General features: G+C 37.3%; 1 protein-coding gene across 1 annotated transcript in view; it reads left to right on the plus strand.

The window, feature by feature from the left end:
* ERN1 (endoplasmic reticulum to nucleus signaling 1) overlaps positions 1-19018 on the plus strand; it is a 71473-nt gene that overhangs the window by 30572 nt on the left and 21883 nt on the right. The window contains exons 3-5 of the mRNA XM_026711102.2: positions 8258-8291; positions 12195-12273; positions 18470-18542. Coding sequence (XP_026566887.1) covers positions 8258-8291; positions 12195-12273; positions 18470-18542 — 186 coding nt within the window. The remainder of the gene's footprint in view (positions 1-8257; positions 8292-12194; positions 12274-18469; positions 18543-19018) is intronic.

Genomic DNA, 19018 nt, shown 5'->3' on the forward strand with positions numbered 1-19018 from the left:
AAAAAACTGATTCAAACCTGCACACACATACTCTGAAAAACAAATCTTTAGTCTGAACTCTTCATGCATTGTTTACAAAGGTTCCTTTGAATGAACATTGTTATTTACTTTTCTATTTAATATTGATCTGTTTGAAATATCTAACTACTGAATGAATTGACAGGAAGATGACAATGAATACAGGCTGGGAGTTCATTTTGTTATGGAAAAGGACACTTCCTCTGTTGCTTAACAGAATCATAAGAGCAGAAATATAATAATTGGATATCAATTTTCTAAAATATTTAAGTAAAAAATAACAGGGATAGAGTGGGAATATTAGCAGTGGTCCTTACTTTATAACCTTTTAAAAGGCAGCAATTATTAACAATGACAAAACTGGATGCAGTATAAAAATTAACCCATATTTTACAAAGTCTGCCGCTGTGAAAAAGCGTTTAAATCTTGCCCCATAGTACTCCTTGAAAAACCTGAAATGCAACAGTGGGTTAAAAAAGTGTTCTCTGTTCACCAAAACCTTAGGGAATAACAAATAGAAAGGGAATGTGCTTATAAAGTTATTTGGCCTCGATATGAGTGTTGCTGACCTATAAAATACTGGCTGTCAACCAGGTTTTGCCATGTGCACATGTGAATCTGACAATTTGGTTTTTCCCCTGCTCAATAAGGTTATTATGGCCTCTTGTATGCCTGTTACAAAACAATAACAAAACTAGCCTTCCACTGATGCAATAGCTGGTTACTGGATTTCTTTTTGCGTGCATAAGCAAATTTGTGTGTGTGCAGTAGACATTTGAAATAGTGGCCTTTTCACTGGTTCAATGCACATCCTGAAAATTCACTAAATTTGGAGGTAGCTCTTTCTAATTTAATCTGAATTAAACCTCAACCTCGACAAACGTTCATATTCAAAAATGTACAAACAAATATATAGTCCCTTTTTTCCAGCTGTTACAGAAGTTTTTCAACTTGGCCAATTCTTCCTAAGCAAAATGGAAACGTGGAATTCAGGCATCTGAATAATATCTATGAAACCTGAAAGTCTGGCATGGCTGAGTTTGTCTATTAGACTGCAGCTTTTTTTGTGGATTGGGCTTCTCTTCAGTCAACAGTTTCATAGGGATCTCATTCAATAGCAAATGCAAAAATGATATATTATACAAATATTGTATTATATTATTTGGGGGCAGTTAAAGATGCCGAACTTGTCAGGTGGAAAGTTTGCAGCCTGGTTTGAGACCCGAGCGCTGCACGATGGGGTGAGCTCCTGTTACTTGCTCCAGTTCCTGCCCACCTAGCAGTTTGAAAGCATGCAAATGCAAGTAAATAAATAGGTACCACTTTGGTGGGAAGATGACAGAATTCCTTGTGTCTCGGCATATAGCCATGCTGGCCACATGACCATTGAAATGTCTTCAGACAACGCTGGCTCCCTCAGCTAAGAAACAGAGATAAGCAGCACCCCTAGAATCAATTGGACAGGGGAAACTTTTACCTTTATCTTTATTATTCAGTGATCCATTTGTCTTCTTGGCTATCCATGGGATTCTGAGTCTTCTTCAACACTAAACTTCAAAAACATCAATACTTTTTTTTCCTATTCTGCTTCTTAGAAGTCCAACTTTCACTTCCATGGAGTGTTACAGAGAAAACCACTTCCTCCACGATTCTGAGCTTTGTAGGTATAAACACATACTGGCATCTAAATACCCTAAGCCTAAGCAGCAGTGGGATTCAGATTTTTTAACAACTGGTTCTGTGTGCATGGCTTAGTTGGTGGGCATAGCTTGGTGGTCATGTGACTGGCTGGGCGTGGCCAACTCAATATCACTCACATTGAGGGGCGCTTCTCCTCACCTGGCCTCTCGTGTCAGTGGGATGCTGCAACGGTTGTAAGTGTGAAAAACAGTCATAAGTCACTTTTTTCAATACCATTGTAACTTTGAATGGTCACTAAATGAACTGTTGTAAGTCAAGGATTACCTGTACAAAAATACAAAAAGCTTCTTTGCCTGCAAAAAGCTGCCCTAAATACCAATCATTAGATTAAAAATACCTGCAAGCCAGAGTTACAAATCAAGCAGGGTGCCAGAGCACCTTGAGGAATTAAAATAGTTAAAATGCAGTGATAACTATCAGCAGCCAACTCTTGCTCATAAGGTGAAACCCTTTAGCAGCGAGGTCATTTAAGCTCTCCAGAAAGAGCACACCCAAGAAAAGCAGTCCTTAGATCCATTTGCACCACTTAAAGACACCAGCTGGTCTCACTCATCTCACAAGATATCCTAAAGAAATCATCCAGAGTTAAGGAAAGGTCACATGCCCCCCAGAAAGGCAGTAAAAAAACCAGTGCCAAGCTTGCATCCTGCCTCTTGGAAGTACACCCTAAAAGGACAGTGCCAGATACCACTAAAGCAGTGAAGGAAGACCCCCTCTTCAGATAGAAAAAGAAACCATGAGGTAGGAAAAATTCAAACACAATACAAAAAAAAACACAACAGTAGCTGTTGCTTGTTAAAACAATTACCAGAATAAATAGACACAGGAATTAGCCAGATTTCTCAACCCAATTTCTTTTCAGGAACAGAGATTAATCTTTTTTTCCTTCCAAACAAAACTGAATAGGGAAAATTATCTCATCAATAAACACAGGATTAAACGTCACCAAGCACAGAATTAAACTTCACCAAAAAACAGTTTTAGACCAAAACTCAAAAAGGTATGTAAATACATGTTTGAATGTCAATCTTTCTAGCTAGCCAAGAAGCCTTGCTGAATGTCACTCATCTTGATTTCTTGTCATTAAAAGCTTCTTTTTGGCAGCCCTGCTTCGTTATTCAATTATTTCTTCAAAGTACTAAATCCAACAGGGGAGTATTTCCTCCCAACAGCAGTGTAAAAAGGTTAAAACAACCCTTCCCCTTTAAAAAGTCAAGCTGTCAGGTTTCCAAGTGAAATGACTACACATATGTCAATTTCAGGCTCCACACAAGCAAAGTACCAGCAAAAGAGGGGGGAAAAAACTCCAGAGAAGCTACGGAGACAGGAAGTCTAGTCCTGCCGAGAATATAATAAGGGTTAACAGAGAGACAGTTTCTGTAAGCAACACCAGAATGTTTCGTTCCTGCCTTCCTTACAGGATTAGGCCAGTAAAGTGGAAAAAACAAAAGGAGATTTCTTCTAACAACCGGTTCTCTGAACTGCTTAGAAAGTTAACAATCGGTCCTAGCGAATAGGTCCAAACCGGTAGAATCCCATCCCTGACCCTAACCTTTCACTGCTACTCTCCCAAGTATTAATGTATTTCTTGACTGCTGCTCCTTGATTTTTATCAGTAGACCTTGCAGCTCTTTTGCATTTTCAACTATTAAGAGTAGTGCACAACATAGCAAAGGTTAGTGATGTATCTTCCATCACTTTTAAAACCATACTCAACTTCTTCCAGTCCAGCTTCCCTCAATATATATTCCATATTACTTTTTGAATAAATAAGCCAACCTGGAGCCTTTCTGTTTCTCTGGCTGAACTGTAGCTTCCTGACCTATGCATAGGTTTCATATGAGGTCAATGAGAAGTCTTTTCTAAGCACATACTACAACTTGACATGATCAACACAAAGGCCTTTATACAATCAGTGAAGCATGTGCTGACTTTGGCTTTCTTAATTATCCAGCATATATCAGCAATATTGTATTCTAAAGCTAGCCTGAACATCTGGCCTCTCCCTTTTCATATAAGACTCTAATCTGCATTGGATAGTCCTCTAAATATTTTTTTTTGCTAGTGTATAAAAATAATGATATTGTATAATAATTTGTACACACTGTTAAATCTCCTTTCTTTCTTGGAAAATCTTCAAGACCAGATGGCTATTCTCTGATATTATCTTCTAGGAAATATTCATTAAGCCATTAACTCAGGTAATGAATGAGATACAATAACATCAGGTTCTTCCTCCTTCACATCAAGTGTTTTATTTCCTTGATTTACAAAAAAGGCCATAATCTACCTGTGCCCAGAAATGTATCTCTCTCTATTGACTTTTATAGAAATCCTCATGAAGAGATTAAGTCTTTTAAGTCACAAAGGCAATCTGATACATCAGGGTTAATATAATAATTATGTGAGGGAAATGAATGGTTTAGAAATAGGAAACATCAATCAATCTTTTGAATGCTGTTGATAAACCAGAGAAAGAAGGAAGCAGCTATGATCTTTGCTGTTATGGAAAATGCCTTTGATAATTTGGAATTGCTTTTCATATTTACAGCTCTGAAGAAGATGAACTGAGATTCATTTTTTTCCATGAGTACAGACTATTTAAAAAACACCAAGATAATGATCAATAAAATTTTGGGAATTAAGCTGGCAAATCAAGAACATTAATTAAAATTATAAGCAGGTTATATTGTAGTTACTCATCCAAGGGATTCTCTGATATTAGGAATGGAATACATACAAAATGATATCAGAATATCAAATTAATAAGAATGATTACATTGGAATTCTCTGAAAAAATGCCACTATTAAAAATTAGATATCTGGGAATTTATTTAACAAAAAACAATGTATTTAATTAAAGAAAAATTACTGTATTCAAAAACATAGTTAGAAACTTTTTAAGATGAAGAAAATTTAAACTGACTAAAAGAGCAACAGTAAAAAATGAACATTTTATCAAGGCTGAACTTTGTACTTCAAATTTTTCCGATGGGAATTGAAGACAATGTATTGTTGATTGCCAGAGACAAATAAGTGAGTTGGTCAAATAAAAGGCTAGGGATTTAGGTTTATGATTTTTTTAAAAATGAATTGAGGTAGATTGGCAAAACCAAATTTAACTTATAATTATTGTTAAATATTTTTTTAAAAAACCTCAATTTTCTTTTTTTAGGTTTTATTAATAATCCCTACATGGTTATGTGCTTTATAGTTGAGCTCCCTGGCCTTGTAATAAAGGTTTAATTGACTAAAATTTCAACCTGTGTTATCAAGTTAATTGTATCATTTTATGGATGGTTTGTTTCTTTTGAGGGAGCAGGATTCTGAAATGTTGTTTGGCTTCATAAAGACAAAGGTATTCAACCTGTTTGATCATAAAACGAGTAGTAAAAGTACGGAATATAGGCGGGAAAATCAATCTAGACCATTTCCCCCTTGCTTCAGTAATATTATTTTCATTTAAGTGAAGGCACTGCCCGAAAAATGATCAGGGGAGTGGGGGGAAGTGTCTGTACTGCAAGAGCTAATTATTAATAAAGCAAACGTGAAATCTTTTGAGGTTCTTTCTTCAAATGGTCAGAATCACCTTACTGATTCCTCTGACTTCAAATAAGCAACATAGTTCAAAAGGAATTACAAAGATAAGATAGAATACTAAGGGACTTGACTGAATTTGACAAGCATCCAACATCAGTGGGGGCTTATTTCTAAGTTGTTAGTGTAAGATAACTCAGAACCCAAAAAAGTTAAAGATGGTATGATTAAATAAATGCAGAATTTAAAGAGAGCAATCGATATGCAGCAACGGGGAAAGGAATTGAAAACAAATATTGAAGTTACTGTGAAAGTTGCACTTAGAGAAAAGTAGTGCAAGATCTTTTACCTCCAGTATTGTCTTCTAAAATATATTAATTTATTTACTTTAATAATTTGGAAATGCACTAATTAAATCAGGGATTTTTTGTCATGTTCGGTGGCTATGTTTTAAAGCTCAACAATTTGGGAAGATGATTTATTGTAGAACGAAACAAATTTTAAAGGTGGAATTATTTTTTTAGGCAGTTGTTTTTCTATCAAACATTACCAAACTTTATTATATTCACAAAAGGTATAAAAAGCTCATTCTGAATATGTTAACAGCTGCTAGGACACTTTGTGTATTTTATTATAAAGCATTAAAAAAGGATGGCCGATTGTTCTTTGCTCTCATATTTGAAAAAAAAAAAGACTGATAGAGAATTTAATTCAACTCGTAAATTATGCATGGATTACAATTGTTCATATGACCTGTATTGCATCTGAAGTTAGATATTTTAATATATCAAGCATTGGGTATATGAGTGTTCTATTGATTCAATTTATTTGCTTAGAAAAAAATGGAAGAGGAATATGACTCAGTTTCCATTGGTGCCTCTGTAATGAAGAAGGTTGAAGTTTTAGTATTTTGGAGAATGTATAAAACTACGGCTTCCTGATTATTTATTACTGCAATTTATATGGTGCTCCTTTATAAAGAGGTTCTGACCCGAGTATAGTGTTTTTAGATAGATAAGATAGATAGATAGATAGATAGATAGATAGATAGATAGAGGCAGGCAGGCAGGCAGGCAGGCAGGCAGGCAGGCAGGCAGACAAGAGACAGACAGACAGACAGACCAGAGAGAGAGGGACAGATAGACAGATATAGTGTAATTTATGTTATCATTTGGTAAAAAGAATATATAAAGGAATAGAAGAATAAAGAAAGGAGAAAAGGAAAAACATCGCCAGAATTAAATATTTAGATGCCAGTTGGCAAAAGGTAAGTCTTGGATCTGAAAATATTAATAAATCAGTAGGGGTTTTTTCCTGTAGGACTATTAGTTTTGTAAATAATAATGGTGCCCGCTTCATAATGTGTGAGAAAAGCATAGCTCTTTATGTTTCTCCATACTGAAAAGTGAATGAATGCTAATCAAGGCACATGACAAAATAGATGCATCATCTGCTCACCATTAGTGTGCACAGGCAGTATCCTAGAATGAAGTAAGACCTGGGTCCAGGTGAAAGGTTTCTAGCATAACCAGTCCAAGGACATTGCACAACTATTTTGTGTTGAATGCATTTTCTGGCGTATGACAAATAATGAAAGATACAGTGGGGAATTTTTTTTTTTAGATTTATCCTTTTCCTGGAAAAACTTCTGTGCTTAAAAAATATAATGCAACAGGCAACAATTGATCAGGTTTGCTTCTTTGGTCAGGGCATTCATTAAGGGGAAAACCTCACTGAGGAAGCAGTTTTTGTCAAAGATAAGTGACCTGTTTATGTGAAAAATGATTTTGTGTAAAGCAGTGCCAAGATTCCCTGTAAGAGGACTCATTCTCTTGTTTCTTTGCTCTTGCATCATTTTGTTTATGTGGGGAAGAAGCTGATCTGAAATTGTTTGTAGCACCAGGCAATGTTGTTTTCCTTCCAAGAAGTAATCTGCTTTTTAAAGGACCAGGTGCTCACATAAAACCTCCTGAATTTTTGCATAAATGGAATATATTATTTTTATAAGTATTTAATTGAAGTGTTTTAATTCAACACTTCATTAATACTAATTGTGTATTTATTGCTCTATTTTGTGTGAACATGATAGTATAGTGGCTGAATTTATCAATCTATATTGATTAAAATGGTATTTAAGAAATTTTAAAAATCACAATAAACTGACTGGTGCTGAGTAACCATGCATGACCCAACCCTGTTCTGATAAATAGCTATTAAGGTTTGCAACATATTTGTCTTACCTTCTGTTGCTTGCATGTAGAAAATATATATAAAGCCCTTGGCAGTCTTTCCAGTTCTGAGTAAAACTAACAATTTGGATAATAAGAACTAGAGCAAGAGTGACAAAACTAATTTCGATTCCTTTATCATTAATCTTACCGGTTTAAGATGCTGGGCTGCTAACAGAATTTGGAGGTTTACAAGTCTTCCAATCTGCTCTTGATCATAATAAAGCAATATTTTGCAGCATTGTTATGTCATGTGGGAGCTGCCATGAAGGGGCAGAGAGATGGTTGCATTCCCCTGCAAGGAACATTGTTGTTCTTATACTATAATTCATTTCATACACTTCACAGAATAACTTAAGCAATAAATAAATGCGTAGTCTAAAGAATGGACAAATTAAACATTAAACTGGGGTGTAGAGAGAGTGGCAAATCTTAAGACGAAAGTAAGAATGTTAATGAAGAAACAAAACTCCCAAGAACAGAACTGGAAGGTTTTGCAGATTCTGCAGATTATAAACTCTCAATTAACTGTGGCAACTCAGGGACCTCATTTTTGCCAAGTCCCTGAATTGTAGCAATCGGAATATAATTGCTAATCAGGTTACTCTTCCACTGAATTTTTCTGTTTGAATTTTTTTCTTGCAAACTCCTTATCTTTCTTTTCTTGCAAACTACAAACCCTCTCAGGTGCCAGCTGGATCACAGGCTGTAAGCTTGATGTGAGGCCAGAATGCTTAACTGCTTGTACCTTGACCTTTTCTTTTTGTTTGCAGATCCTGTACTTCAGGTGCCGCTGCACATGGAAGAGTAAGTTCTCCTTCTTTTCACCCTACTTTTTCAGGATCTACAGTTCCTAGCTTGGTTTTTTTTTTTATTGCACTGGAAAAGAACAACTAACACAACTCCAAGCTTTTAAAATGAAAGCACTTCTACAGTGCAAGTTTTGTAGTTTAGATCAAAACGGTTGATTATATGAGCAGTACAGTTATTTGTTTCTTCCAGAACAATTATTATTCTGAAATCCCTACATAAACCTCTCAGTATTAGTTTGGGGTGGGGGGAGTATTGTGGAATGTAGCAAGAAGGAAAACCTCATTTTCTTTCTTTAAAAATGAAGACAGGAGGGAAAGGGTTAATAGCACCACTTCATTGTAAAAAGCCTAGCTTAAGGTTTCTTCCTGCTTTGTGGAGCAGTCCTTGCCTCATTCTTTAGCTATGCCTTCTATGAGGAAGCAGAGGCTTCCCCAGCAGTTTGAGAGCTGAGGAGGAAAAAAAACCGCAGGAGAAAAATACTAGTAAAGTCAACAAACAAGCAGTCGAGCAGGCTGTGCCCTGCAAGCATGAACCAATTGAATAAGGGGCTAGCTTCAGGCAAGAGGCCATATGCCAGCCAAAAAATAAGACCAAGGAAAGGAGGACCATTGGAGCCATTCCAACCAACGAGCCATATTGACCAGGCCAAACTGCAGCAAAGGCCCAAGGGCAGCAAAGCAAATTGAGAAGAAATTCTGCCAGTCTCAGCCAACATATGAACAGCAACACCAGCAGTGAACTTATTTACCATGCAGCAGGACTTAATAACTTATTTCCAATGAACTAGACACCAGGCGTATCAAGGTAACCTATATGCAGATAGCAGTGAGTATTGTCATACTGAGGCTTCACTGAAGGTGGAATTGCAAGACAAGAACATACATAGGGGTTGTTGTTTTTTTTGAAGCAAATTCTGTCACTGGGATTCCACCATCAGAGACGAAAGAAAAATGGGTATATATTAGCTCCAGACCCTCGAGTTCCAAAAGACTGTGAAGGAGCTCCTAATGTTAAGGAAGCTGAGGTAAAATTATAGTGGAAGATGGTTGGAGATACCACGGTAGTTCCTTCTCCTAATCCAGGACCAAATTACCATCATATTTCATCTATATGCAAGTAGTTATATTAATGGTTCTGGGCCAACCTGGTGCAGAGAATGCCAATCAGAACATAGGGCAGTCACAAATGCCAACCTGGTAGTGTAAGAAACTCACATCTAAATAAGTTGGTGCATTTCCTCAAAGGTACTCACTGCTGCTTAACCTACTGAAGCTGAGGACAATAAGACTGGTTCTAAGAATATGGTCAGATCAGGTGAAAGTGTGACACCTGCTGGTAAAGACAGCAGCATGATCTGTTTACAGAGCCCAGGCAGATCCAAATTAAAGGACCTTTGAAACAAGGACACATGTACAATCCCTAGTAGAAATGACATGGGAGCACTCGGGACGCCCCATAGAAAGCCCAGACATCCTCCCTCAAAACCGCTTTACATCCAGGCTGGCTACCTACCTCTAAGTGCCTGGAAAGTGAATGCAGCTTTCCAGGTCTTGCAATAAAAATATGAAGACATCCAGTAATTTCCAAATATATCAATATCAATTGACTGATCATACTGTTGACTGGTGATGTAAAGCATGACACCAATATAGTTTTTTTTCCAAATGACATTGGGGACCACTGGCCATTGTGCATACCTGGCTCCATTAGGCATTTTGAACTCCTGTCTCTGGACAGGCAAGGGCTACACACAAATCTGTTACTTTTTCCAAGGTACAAGTATCCTCTTATTTCCAATGATTCATTCACTATTTCTTTTCAGAGGACCTGCCGTGGTTCTCAAAACTTTAATATCTCTTCCGTTCAAATCAGTCACTTTTACCTGGACCCATTAACAACTGTTCTAGTACACCAAACTTTAGAAAGAAATGTGGGAGAATTAGGAGTTGTCTTTGTAAAAGGCAATCTGTGTATTTTCTCCAGTTCATGTGGTACTAAGATCTTGACTCATGCCCAAAGTCAGTGCTAAATTCCATAAAGCCCAAGAGATAATGTTCCCCAATTTCTGCCTGGCCTCTTTCCCCTGTGACTCTGGTACAAACTAGTTTGTTTAGGACTTTCAAAAGAGACAGCTTATCTTGGCCAATACGCCATGGCCAACTCATTGCAGGACAACCTGCTGCGGGATGATTCAATGCTGTTGTCAGCCTTGGAAGCTATATTAGCACCAGAAGCTTCCATGCTGCCACATTTCTGTGCCTGGGAAATTGGGAGGGGGGATTCCATAGAGTGGCTGTAGTTAGACATAATAACATTCTTCTTTTCAGTCAAGGTCATATCATCCCTGCATCTGGTTGAGGAGTGATTAGAGGAATGTTTCAAGTTGGGGCAGATGGTGTTTGGGCCATGTGCGGGGGATGGGTTTTTTATTTTCAGTTATCGAGGGAAAACCCGGAACGTTCAGATTCAGGTTTTCCCAGATATGCCAGTATAACAACTCTAATAAAATGGAATTTTGAGAAAATGCCTGTCTTAGAGTTTTGGTGTTGGAATTTGTTTTTCTGGAACACTGACAGCTGTCATTAATCATTCCATTCTATTACTTTTATTATTAGTGTCCACATTTCCATCAAAATTATTGTAACTCTTGTATTTCTGGATTGACTTCCTTTATTATTATTGGTCATGGTCTTGGCAAAAATTAATGTAAGTTTTGTATTTGTTGAATTGTCCTATGGCGAGCTGTCCCATGGTGAGTTGACCATGACGAGTTGTCCTATTCCTTTTCAAAAGACTCCTCAAATATACTTTAAAGGTTGGGAGGCTGGGAAGTTCAATAACTACTTGTCTCCTACAAAACAGGAAAGCTGGAGAACCCTATGATGCGCTAGCAACAGGAGGGTTAGAGAATGCTATGTTCCATACAGTCTGTTCTACTTAAGATGTGTGGACTTCAACTCCCAGAATTCCCCAGCCAGCATGCTGTGTAAAAGGGGACAGGATTTTATAATAGGTGTGGCTGCCATCTTCACTTTTTTGACACCCTCAGAATACCCCTAATAGTTTCATATGATGCCTGAAAAACCTTATGGCTTAAATGACTTCTTTATTTTTAATGTCATTTTTAATTGAGTTTGTGGCTCTTAATGGCCAGGCACCCTTGTAGATTGCAGCGAGCAGTAGAAAAATGAGCTAAGGCCTAAGTAAACAAAATTATACAGGGAGCACAAGAACATAGAGCAGTGTTTTTCAACCTTGGCAGCTCTAGGATGTGTAGATTTCAACTCCCAGAATGACTTCTGAAAATCAAAATGTCAACCCAAGATTACGTTAAAGTATGTACTGAAAGTCATTTATTTTAATATGAACTTAACATGTTGAAGTTTATTTTACACATCACAGCTTTATTCTTGACTGTAAAGAGCAGTTCAGTATGGTATTTGCTTCAAAAGAGGCATGCTGATTCATAAGCTAACAAATACATTGATCTTCAGTAGGGATAGGCAAGGTAACTGGTTGCAAGACAAGTGGCTGCTTGAGCTTGTATTTCAGCAACATCTGTTTTACCAGAACAGCTGATTAAAAATTATTACTAAAATGAACCCATATAATTAATTTCCAAATTGAAATGTGGCACGTGTGAAATATTGAAACTAATTTGAAATCAAGTAACTTGGAAGATTACTATGCCCATCCAAATTCAGAGGCTGGTGGTACGCAAAACCAAGGGTTTAGATGACTGTGTTTAATTAAAAATGCATATTTGGCTTTAAAAACAACAACATCTGTTTCATATATATAGCCATCCTCACAAGAAAATGTACACTGACCACAACTTTGCTGCCTCTTCTTTTCACACATCTGATGCAGTAATTGCTGTTTTAATCATTTCTTCAGTCCTAGGCCAGCATTTCTTCCTGATCCCAATGATGGAAGTCTCTACACTCTTGATGGCAAGAATAACGAAGGCTTAACTGTACGTATAAGTTGATCACAAATTAATTATTTTGTTCTCACTGAATGGGAAATACAGCTTTTTTTCAGATGAACAAAGCATGCTTATCTAGCTTGCCTTGCTGCTCAAGGGAGATCTCTTTTGACAATGTATGTAAAATTCTGATTTTAAAAGAAAAGATACTAGACAATATATTTTTACCCCGGACAAAAAAAGTTTTTTTCTCTTTCCCCCGTTATATTTAAACAAGCCTTCAGTTGACTAACATTTGGAGTTATTTTTAAGAAAAAATAAGAAGCTGTAAAACGTCTACAAAATAGTTTATCTCCAGAGATAAACGTTCACTTCTGGGAGAGAGCTTCTACATTAACCACTGTGGAAAAAAAAAACGTGTCACATTATAGAACATTTGGGGGCCTATATAGGTAGTCCTCAACTGCTTCCAAATTGGGAACAGAATCATTCATTGCTAAGCAAGGTGCCTTTAAATGAGTCATGCCTGCTTTCATGACCTTTTTTTAACTGATGGGGTCATTAAGCAAATCTGACTGTGCCCAGCTAGGAAGGTCAGAAATGGTGATCATGTGAACCAAAGATGCTGCTAGTTGCCAAGCATCCATATTTTAATCATGTGACCTTGGGGATGCTGCAACAATCATTAAGTGTGAGGGTCGGTTATGAGTTACTTTTTTCCATTGCTATTATAGCTTTGAGCAGTCCTTTGTAAGTAAAGGACTATCTGCAGTAAGAGTTAGCAAAAAGCTAATCTCTTAAAATACTGAGCTATGGTATCTCAATTGCAAATCCAGCAATTGGTTGGAAGAAGAGCAAAAAGAATGCAGAGATGACGAAATAGAATGCCTTCATTAAAACTTGACGAATAGAATAGAATAGAATAGAATAGAATAGAATAGAATAGAATAGAATAGAATAGAATAGAATAGAATAGTTTATTGGCCAAGTGTGATTGGACACACAAGGAATTTGTCTTGGTGTAAATACTCTGAGTATACATAAAAGAAAAGATACATTCGTCAAGAGTCGAGAATCATAAGGTACAACACTTAAGGATAGTCATAGGGTACAATCAGCAATCAAATCATACTAGGAAACAGTCAATATAAATCGTAAGGATACAAGCGACAAAGTTACAGTCATACGTCACAAGTGGGGGTGGGATAAGGAGTGATGAGAAGATTAACAGTAATAGTAGTGCTGACTTTGTAATAGTTGAACAGTGTTGAAGGAATTATTTGTTTAGCAGAGTGATGGCTTTTGGGAAAAAACTATTCTTGTGTCTAGTTGTTCTGGTGTGCAGTGCTCTATAGCATCATTTTGAGGGAAGGGGGATGAACATGGGTTCATAACGTTCACTAACATGATGGTTTTTGGTACATGGCAATAGACAGTTTCATCTACTATGGTTCATAAGCTATGGCTGCTTTCTTGGAATAAGATTGTCAGGCCAAAACCAAACCAAATTATGATTTAGGAATATATATGCTCTAGGTTTCTTACTAGAATATACTTGTTTGGAAAATACTCTAAAAGATACTGCAATGTAGATGTGTGACATTTATGCAACCTAAATAGGCCAGGTGGTCACACAAAAGGAAATCCTAAGCATCTTTTTTTACACTGGGCACATATATTCTTCCTAAATGTATAGTTCTTTCTGTTCCAATCAGCAAACCAGATTGATAGTACTGAAGCTGTCACTTATTCTATACCGTGTGAAGTACTGGTTCTCGCCTGAAAAACCTTTTGCATTTACCAATTTAATCAATCATTTCAGTTTATTACAGTCATAGACCTGAGACTAGAACAAATAAAAACAATAAATATACAATTAGAAATGCTAGTATAAAATAATAAATAACAACTAAAATCTATAATAAAATCCAGTCTCCATTTACCAAAATATTGTTGAGATTAGGTAATTGTCTTGGAAGCTTGTTATCTGTTATCTGTAAGACCACACCTAGAGTACTGCATCCAGTTTTGGTCACCACACTATAAAAAAGATGTTGAGACTCTAGAAAGAGTACAGAGAAGAGCAACCAGGATGATTAGGGGACTGGAGACTAAAACATACAAAGAACGAATACAGGAACTGGACTTGGCTAGTCTAGTGAAGAGAAGGACCAGGGGAGACATGATAGAGGTCTTCCAATATTTGAGGGGCTGCCACAGGGAGGAAGGGGTCAAGCTATTTTCTAAAGCTCCTGTAGGCCAGACAAGGAATAATGGATGGAAACTGAACAAGGAGAGATTTAACCTGGAAATAAGGAGAAACTTTCTGACAGTGAGAACAATCAACCCATGGAACAGCTTGCCCTCGGAAGTTGTGGAAGCGCCATCACTTGAGACCTTCAAGAAGAGATTGGACTCCCATCTGTCAGAAATAGTGTAGGGTCTCCCGCTTGGGCGGGGGGTTGGACTAGATGACCTACAAGGTCCCTTCCAACTCTGATTATCTGTTGTCTGTTGATGCCTGCTTTAGGTTTATAACTCCAGGAATGGCATGTCGTGATGCTAACATGTTTGGATGCCCAAAATGAACAATTCAAAATGTTTATTGTTATCTTAAAGAAAATGATTTTGGCTTTGTAGTAAGCCTAACAAACTGCTTTCGCTTATTTTTCAATTACATTAGACATACAATATTGAAAGAGAATAATTGGACTTGGAAGCATCTTTTGATGAGGCTAGACGACAGCCAAGTAATTAATTATAGTCTCAAGGAGATCAGGGAAGCAAGCATCCAAAAATCCATCCGATTCCAGGAAAAGGTGGATGTCTGGGATAACTGCATTGGTTCCGGTATTAACTTTAGATCAGGGGTCTCCAACCCTGGCAACTTTAAGACTTGTGGACTTCAACTCCTAGAATTGGTGGCTGAGGAATTCTGGGAGTTGAAGTCCACAAGTCTTAAAGTTGCCAAGGTTGGAGACCCCTGATCTAACATAGCGCCTCTGTCATTGTTTTCAAAATATGTAAGGGTTAAATAGGACTGATGTGATCATCAGAGATTTCTGTTGCTTAGTTACTTAAGAACAGCAGCTTTGTGATGAAATAGAGATTAAATTTGGCTTTCTACGAATTTTTCTTCTTCTTCCTAAAACTGTTACAACTTCCTCTTACAATTTTCGAAAACAAATGTGTTTCCTCTCAAATTGCCCTAAAGGCACAGTGGAAACATTTTCTTTAGTTAGAGGAGAGAGCAATCACTTTTGCATCTGAAATTAAAGAAGATAGCAACTGACGGGAAAAATGTTTCTCTGGGCTTTGAATGGGAATTGCAAGACAGTTGAAAAAGATCAAGTTGGAGAAGGCTGAAGTAGGCAGCAGGAAGCGAAGAAAAAGGTTTTCCCCGGTATAAGTCACCCTTTCTCCATTCTGTGTAGGTGAACCTTTTCTAAACACTGTTTTGTTAGCACTTGCAGCCTTTAGCGTGTTAAGAAGGCATTACTTTAGATTTTTGAAGTACACCGAGGTCCTGAAGGTGGCAATTATGCTAGACTTGTCATCTTCCCACAAGAAAGTAAAAAATCACGCTGTGTTTAGAAATAATTCTAAAATGCACTTTACTCAAGTGGTTTAGTACATTCTCACCAATTTCTTCGAAAGATTGAGATCTGTTTCATAGCATATTGTACTACTTCAGCACAGGAAATGTATTTTTTTTTTCCTGCCCACAAACCTGAAATACGAAACGTGAAGTACTTTTTGTGATCTTGAACTTTTTATTTTTATTTAATGTTTCTCCATACATACAGGGGGTCAATATTGCTATTTTTGGAAGTTAAGCTCATCCTGAAACACAATTACACTTATGCCTGAGGGATAAATAATTTTCACTGTAGTTCCTTATAAACTAGAAGGCCCCCTTGCTGTGCTGATGCTCTTGAAATCAGTCCGTTTCATCTCATACTTTTTACTAGATACAGGTAGTCCTCGACTTACAACATTTAGCGATCATTCAAAGTTACAACAGCACAGGAAAAAGTGACATGGACATTTTTCACACGACCAATTCAGCATGCCCATGGTCGTGTGATCAAAATTCAGGCGCTTGGCAACTGACTCAAATTTATGACGGTTGCATTGTCCTGGAGTCATGTGATCACTTTTTGTGACCTTCTGACAAGCAAAGTCAATGGGGAAGCCAGATTCACTTAACAACAGTGTTACTAACTTAACAAACTACAGTGATTCACTTAACATCTGTGACAAGAAAGGTCATAAAATGGGCAAAACTCACTTAAATGTCTCACTTAACAGACATTTTGGGCTCAATTGTGGTCATAAGTTGAGGACTACCTGTATTGCTTTCTCTGTGTAATACTTCATTAACAGTTCTCAGGGCACTTGAAATTATTCATTCATACAATTTTTACTCAACAGTTTCCTTAACGGTTGTAATATATATTTTTTTCTGAGATGAGCAATTTGGCAAAGGTTACTGACCTAAGAGAACCAGTTTGGTGTAGTGGTTAAGGCATCTGACTAGAAAGCAGATCATGAATTGTAATCCCACCTGAGACATGAAAAGCCAGCTAGGTGGCTTTAAACCAGTCAGTCTTTCAGCCCTAGGAAAAAGAAAGCAATGGCAAACCACTTCTGTGATCTTGCCAAGAAAACTGCCTGAACCTATGCATGGAATCAATACTAACTCAAAGGGACACCCCCCCCCAAAAAAAGACCTAAAAGTAAAATATGTATCATCTTATTGTTGTACAGTTTTGTCTGCCAAATCTGCTTTGCTGTTTGATGTTGGTCACTCAAACATCATAATAATTTTGATCAATCTGGCTTGACTGTACTATACATAATGGCTCACTATATGAACTAGGTAGAACAGCTCTCTCTAGCCGTGTGCACCCTTCAGAGTGGGTTGGGATTACAAATTCTAGAACCCCCAGTTGGCATGGCAACTAGCAAACACACTGCAATCCATGGGTAGTATGGGTGTGAGAATATGGGGTGATACAGATATACTGCAGTGTTTCTATTTTTATCTCTAAGATGTAGAAGTTGTAAATTGGTTTTTACTGGTACTATATAGATGTGAAAAATACTACATTATTTTACCCCTGCCGTTACCAGCCTGCTTGAGATTAGACACATCTTTATAGTGGGTATACGTCATATGTGTGTTGTAGTTTTTTTGATATACAGGTGTGAGGATAAGGTAGGTGCTGCAAACAGGTATCCAGTGTGTAAACATCACATAAACTGGATGAATGCACTGTATGTTCACCACAGTCCTGGACACCATGTGGAATTTTACATTCTGTACTAAGCTTTGTTAGCAGGACAATTACTCAGTGCTAAAAGTGGGCACTTCGGCTTTCACTGCTCAACGTTGGAGTTACTGCATTTCTAGAGATATCCAAAGCAGGAGCACTGGCTATTGATCAGGAAGACCAAGATGGACCATTCAGCCCATTTTGGGCTGGTCCTTGATATTTAGCTTCTCAATTCTGAGTGTAAAACACACAGAGGGTTGTTGTACATGCTACCCTGAACGCCTTTGAGGGAATACGAGATTTGATAAATAACTGCATTTAAAAGATGATTTTCTTTTTCTTTTTGATAAATAATTACAGTGAGAAGACAGAGTCTTTTTGTTTTGTTTGGGAGGGTTGATTTATGATTTCTTTCTCTTTCGCTATCCATTTTAATCTCTTCTGTCATCATACATCTTGAAGTGTTTAGAGCAAATAGATGTACCATTCTCCCTGGACCCCTGAAAACAAGTGGGCATTATAGAGCAATAGCACCTGCTTCTGTTTCCTGGACTTGCTTCTCAAAATAGAAGCCTTAAGGAGCTCCCTAGGGATTGTGAACAAAGTTCCAATCAGTAGTAGAATGAGGGAGGTAAATCGTATATTTAGCAAAAAGAATGCAAGAGTAAATAGGCCAAACACTAAGACTTACAGATGCCTCTTCTCTGGGAAGGTAGCAACGACCCAAAGTAGATTATAGAGTTACTTGCTGATTTGAATCTTTGTTGTTTTGTGTGACGCAAGGCAAATGGAGATGGCAGATATTGCTAATTGGTATCGACGTACATGAAACAAACTCGACTCTGGCAGTCCCCTTCAATAACAACCTGCTTTGAAATGGGATTCATCAATTGTCTTTGTCTTGCAATCCTTGCTAAATGTTTGCTATGAAGTGAAGATGGCTAATATGAATATTTATGTTCTAGAAACTGCCATTCACCATCCCAGAGCTTGTCCAGGCCTCCCCTTGCCGCAGTTCAGATGGAATTCTATACATGGGTAATGTTCTATTTCCTTCTGAAAAAAATAACATTTGCAGGTATTTTATAGCTTTTCCATGTGAATATAAAACACAGGGTATGTGCCTCCAGAATACTTGCAATGGGAGTTTCTTTCCATTAAGGCCCTCGGATATTTTCTCATGCTTAAATCTAGTTTACGCAACAAACCAAAGATTACTTTGTCATTTTTATGCACTGAAGTTTATTTAGAAATCCCCTGTGTGCCGAGTATAATATTTTGTTTGACAGACTACCAAGTACTGTCTCCACATGGCAATTGTGTAGGGTTATTCTTTGCTTGTTTGACTTTGGTTTTTTTGTTTGTTTTGGGATTACCTGAATTTTATTTAATCTTCAGGAGTTAATTCCTTGGCTGGATTTTTGCCAATCGCGTGAGCTTCCTTTGTTTTCATGTTCATAGAAGACCCAGATGGTAAAGCATATATCTTAGTGGCTAGTAGGCAGGAAACTGAT

Source organism: Pseudonaja textilis, chromosome 2 (assembly GCF_049901715.1).
Source record: "Pseudonaja textilis isolate UNSWEBS1 chromosome 2, rPseTex1.2, whole genome shotgun sequence".
NCBI lineage: Eukaryota > Metazoa > Chordata > Lepidosauria > Squamata > Elapidae > Pseudonaja > Pseudonaja textilis.